The 5,721-nt window shown below is 31.0% G+C and overlaps 1 protein-coding gene across 3 annotated transcripts in view; it reads right to left on the reverse strand.

Moving 5' to 3' along the window:
* CSMD3 (CUB and Sushi multiple domains 3) overlaps positions 1-5,721 on the reverse strand; it is a 539,260-nt gene that overhangs the window by 67,029 nt on the left and 466,510 nt on the right. For all 3 annotated transcript variants that reach the window (XM_042869066.1, XM_042869064.1, XM_042869063.1), the window contains 2 exons: positions 4,282-4,362; positions 3,189-3,302 (listed from right to left, as the gene is read on the reverse strand). In XM_042869066.1, coding sequence (XP_042725000.1) covers positions 3,189-3,302; positions 4,282-4,362 — 195 coding nt within the window. The remainder of the gene's footprint in view (positions 1-3,188; positions 3,303-4,281; positions 4,363-5,721) is intronic.

The raw sequence follows: 5,721 nt of genomic DNA on the forward strand, positions 1-5,721 counted from the left end.
GAAGAGAAGAGAAGAGAAGAGAAGAGAAGAGAAGAGAAGAGAAGAGAAGAGAAGAGAAGAGAAGAGAAGAGAAGAGAAGAGAAGAGAAGAGAAGAGAAGAGAAGAGAAGAGAAGAGAAGAGAAGAGAAGAAGAAGGGAGGGCAGGGGAGGGGAGGGGAGGGGAGGAGAGAAAACTAGAATGAATATGAACAGAAGACTTGAGAATGACTTCCATGTGAAGAGTTACAGTCTGCACAATTAAAGTATGCAAGCTTTATCCTAAAAATCCTAAAATCCTAAAAATGTATGTGTTTTAGGCATATAATATTGTTCACTCTAGATTCCACAAAGTTATCTATACATCCAGGTTTGAATGTTGAAATTTAGCTTACACGTTTCTAAATATTAATTCGTATTATATAACAGAATACAAGAGAAAATTCTGTTGTTTTGCTCTAGATCACCAGTTTCAATACCCATTTTAAACATTTTTAATTAATTCTTTTGATATATGTATATACTATATTCTGAGTCTACTACCTCTGAAGATTATGTTAACAAGATTCAGTTTCCGAGGGAAATAAGACCTCTGAATTAGCACTCAGTATTTAATCCAGTATTTAGTATTTATATGTGATAGAGAACATATTAACTACAGTAACCAAACATTCCTGACATTTTGTCTTGAGTTTTGCAATGAATATACACGAGTTCAGCAACACTTACTGAGAAAATGCCTCAGGATCAGCACATACGTCTTTATTTGTCCCATCTATGAATACAGCATTTCAGCATTTAAAGAAGTGCCTGAGGGCTCCTATTGTTTCCCACTCATTAAATGATATTTGTTTGCTGAGCTCATGCTTAGCAATTATTTCAATTTAAATTCTGGTTTTGGAAGCAATTCCTAGATGCAATTGTACCTAAATGAATAGATTTTCAGAAAATATTAATTTTTATTATAAATATAATAAATTTTTACTGAAACTCACAATTGAACATCATCTTTCATTTTTGTAACTAGACCTAATCTTCAGAATTATTTCAACTTTTACATATTTCTGACCATAAAACAGGGGAAATCATAGAATCCTTAGAGTTGGAAGGGACCTCTGAAGGCCATCTAATCCAACTCCCTTGAAATGAATACAGTTACATCAGGTTGTCCAGGGCCTGATTAAGCTTCATATTGAAGTCTGCAGAGATGGGGCATCAACCACATCTCAACACAACCTGTTCCAATGCCTCAGCACTCTCACTCTAAAACTGCATCTTAAATCTACCCTCTTTAAGCCTGAAAATGCTTTTCTTAGTTCTATCACCACAGACCATGCTAAATAGTCTGGCCTCTTCTTTCCTGTAGCTCCCCTATCAAGTTATTTCAGAGCCTTCTCCAGGCTCTTCCTTTGGACATGCCCCACTGGGTTTATGTCTATCCTATTCTGAGGACTCAACATCTGGATTCAGGACTTCAGGTGATGCCTCACCATGTGAAGTAAAGCGGCAGGATCACCTCCCTTGACCTGCTGGCCATGCTTCTTTGGATGCTGCCCATGATATGGTTGGCTTTCTGGGCTGCAAGGGCACATTGCTGGCTCAAGTCCAGCTTCTCATCCACCAGTATCCCCAGGTCTTTTTCAGCAGGGCTGTTCTCAATTCTTTCATTTCAGCTTGTATTAGCAATAGGGTTACCTCAACCTTGGTGCAATATCTTGCACTTGGTAGTTTTGAACCTCATGACGTTCACTTGGGCCTACTGCTCAAGCCTGTCTAGTTTAAAATGAAGTTAAAATAGTTTATTCGTCAGTACTAGCTGACTGTCCTCATTTTCATGCTTGTGGGAAAAAATTTATTTGTAGGTTTTGTAAGAATATAGAAAAAAGATGGTTATAATTTTTGTATATTATATATATGTTGTATATTATAATTAGTTGTAATTGTTAAAAGATGAATATATTGCTGTTTAAAATCATAAATTGTACACAAAATTTAAACTATAAAAATTATGAACAGTAAATAAATCAAATTAAATCTTTTCTTGCAGAAGTAATAGATTCACTAAGAATTATCTTAGTATTTCTATATAAGCCTTTGATCCTGTTTCCTAGATAAGTTAATTATTTAAAAATGCTAGAAAAAAAAGAAAACAAGCTCCAAAAATACTGACAGTATTTTTCATTTCACAGAAAATTCAATAAGTTGCATTTATTTTGACTAATTTGTAAAATTACTTTAGACTTTCAGTCCTGCAGGACATGACAGGATATTAAGCACAGGAGTATCAGGATCATGAAAAAACATCACAACAACTAGCAGGATCCAAAATAGCTTTTATTTACATAAATTCAACGTCTATGAAGCTGTTGTTTGTTTTGTTTTCTTCTTCTCTAAATGTATTTATAAGTTCATAACTTTATGTCTTTAGTTATATTTCTGTAGCTAAATGGAAGAATTATATTTATGTATATGCAAATATGTATGTACTCATCAATTTAAGACTTCAAAGAGATTCTGTTTTGTTTTGTTTTCTTTGTTGTTGCTTTGTAATAAATCACGTGCAATGTCCATTAGGTTCCTAATCAGTTCAATTAAAAAAAACAACAACAATTTCTTCAAAAATGTATAAATGAAACAGATGGTTTCTATTTTAGTGTAAGACATTAAATGTCAGCTTAATAAAGACAGGTTTAAACTGCGGGTTTACTGGTTTGCAAGACAATAAGCTTGTTTTAGCATTAAGGTGTTTATTCATTCACTGTTTTCAGTAAAATTCGGAAAACATGTACATGCATATATCTCAAGAACATGAATATTACTTTTAATGCACACCAAATAAAAATATTACACTAAAAACTGAGGTTTCGATTTTGCTCATCTAAATAAATGCTATATTTAGAATTTTTATGTTTATCAATTTATTATTTTTAAAATTTTCATATAAAATTTTATAATAATATTTTTTTGAGAAAAAAAAATCATCTTGTTTCTAATTTTTTAAACGTAAGGTCCCTTCAAAAAATGATTTGTTAAATTATTTTCACAAAGTAAACCTTAAAACTCACCAAATGCATTAAAAAATAGTGATGATTTTTCATTAATATTCACCATAAACAATGAAAATGCTGGAGTAGCATCGAAAGGGTTGAAATATTTTAAACTTGCCGTTTTATACAAAGATAAATCAAAGAGAAAGAGAAGTGATAAAACACCTTGACAAGTAGGTGGTGCTCCATCCATCTGAAGCCTTTCACCGAGTCTGCATGTCAGAATCTCATTACCAACCAATGTAAAGCCTGGTTGACACTGGTACCTTATTATGTCTCCTGTTTGATAAAAACAAAACAAACAAAGAAAAACACTATTGTTAAATATTAATTATTTTGAATGTTTAGCTTTGAAAATATTATTGATTAGTGAAGTTTCTTGCTGTGCAACAATATTAGCCTGAGTTTGACTCGTGTCAGGTGAACCATGTGTCCACAGACCTTTAGGCATTACAATTTACTGAGTAATCATTGTATCAAAACAGTAATTCATACAAGCACAAGGAGAAAAAATGAATAGGAAATGGATCTTACTTGATGGTGGGAATAAAAAACTGTCTTTTCTTGATCAAGAAATGATTCATGTAGCTTTATGAAGTCACAAAAAAAAAAAAAAAATAAAATAAAGATTGTATCCTGTAAGTTCTTTTTGGTCGAATTTAGAGAAGAAAAGAGAAAATATGTATGTTTTTAATTTGTTATCAGTTTGATAACTCAAATATTAGTATATAGGAAGAAAAACATAGGTTGGATGAAGGGGAAATCTGAGCAAAACTAGCTGGTGAGACATCTGAGATCTAATCATGTAACTGATAATTATAACATTCATTATTATCAACCTGTCTCAAAAGTCAGTATTCCTAGTTTTTACAAATTTGGTGTTACCCTTCACTTGTAGAACCTTAGTTCTGGTACAGATGTCTAGAAATCTTCTGTTGTTGTTGTTTGTTTGCTTGCTTGTTTTTCATTTGGTGCATGTTTTTAAAATGGAAAATAAATCAATTAAAATTCTAATAGCAATAATTAATAACATTATGAAAAAGGCATTATTAAACAAAGTTATTTGGAATGTTGTTACTGCGATGCTCAGATGTGATCTCCGAAACTGCATTCAGGAAGCACAAGGAAGAGGAATGACTTCTTAAGCTTTTAATTCTCAAATATACTGAAGGCATTTTATAGTAAAGATCTCTTCATAGCACCATTTTCTGTTGTTTTGTTTTTAAACAAACATTGCTTTTATCTTCTTTCACATTACCTATTTCAAACTCATCATCTTCAGTTAGAATTTCAGCATTTGGTATGTTTGTTGGAGGCTGGCAGACTCGAAGCTGATAGGCTATAAAGAGAAATACACAAACAGCTGACATTCCCATACTTATGCAATTAAAACAGCCATGCATATATCACTCAGCTAATACATTAACAGGATAAAAATAAACATCTGCTTCTTTTCTTTGTAGCCTTCAACAGACTCAAAAGAAAGGAAACATACAGATTTCAGAATTAATTAAAAATTTGTAGTTTAATTTGCATTCTTTATTTATTCTTAAGGGTAAGGTTCTCTTGATAACTTCAGAAGTTTAGAAGTAGTTGTAAATTTTCTCTGTAAGCAATTGCATCTGTAAACCAAATGTTTTTGTGTTGTTCAACCTTTTTTTACTATGGTTATCCACATTACCACTGTAATATTGTTGAATATCTCATCTCTTGAAAATATATGTGATGAAGACAACTTTTAGAATACAAAATATTCTTTCCAAATATAGTGTAAATGATGATTAGAAGCATTCTGAAGATGAAATTTCCTGGAAAATTAATATTTGTGGAGCAGAGACAAACTATTTCATCTGCAGATGGAGAGTACTGACTTCATGTTGAAACTTGTAAATTGAAGCATCACTTTAAATGATTTTTAACATATATATATAGGTTATATAGATATATATACATATATATATAATATATAAGGTTAAAAAAATATATATATATAGGTTATATATATATATACATATATATATATGTAACCTAGGTTAAAAAAAAAAAAAGAAAAAAAAAAAAGAAGAAAAAACTTGGTGAAAAACAAAAACAAAAAAACATGTAGAAGCAATGTGTGTTTTTTTTCTACAGACAATCAAGAAGGATGAACTGGTGTTTGAATATAGATGCAATTCCCTTCAATTTGAATGCAATTATGACAGAAATACAAATAAATCATGCTGAAGAGTTTACATTGTATTTCTATGTCTTAAAGTGTACGCTTAGGCTGGTAAATGAGTCATGTGTTCCTGGTTTTCACTGTACCTTTTCATATTATATTTTTTATAGGATCTCTCATAGCAAGGAAACACCATCCATTTATGGCAGATGAAGATTCAGATTCATTTATACATATGTTTGTTACATTCTGTTTTTGGATCCTTTAGTAACTGAATGAGCCAAACTTAGGTCAACCAAAAATATTTATGGTTTGTACATGATTTATTGCTACTGAGTCACCCATAAATTATATCTTCCTACTCCACTCCTTTTGATCTCTTATTATTATGTTATTACCTGTATTATCAAGTCAGAAAGCTAGCAACTACTTTATACTTATTTAAAAAAAAACACACCAAGCAAACTTGGAACAGCTATCCTATTTCCATTCTTAAAATAAAATAAAATAAAATAAAATAAAATAAAATAAAATAAAATA

The sequence above is a fragment of the Lagopus leucura genome, unplaced genomic scaffold (genome assembly GCF_019238085.1).
Source record: "Lagopus leucura isolate 7727_CA_CO unplaced genomic scaffold, USGS_WTPT01 Super-Scaffold_100002, whole genome shotgun sequence".
In the NCBI taxonomy this organism is placed as follows: domain Eukaryota; kingdom Metazoa; phylum Chordata; class Aves; order Galliformes; family Phasianidae; genus Lagopus; species Lagopus leucura.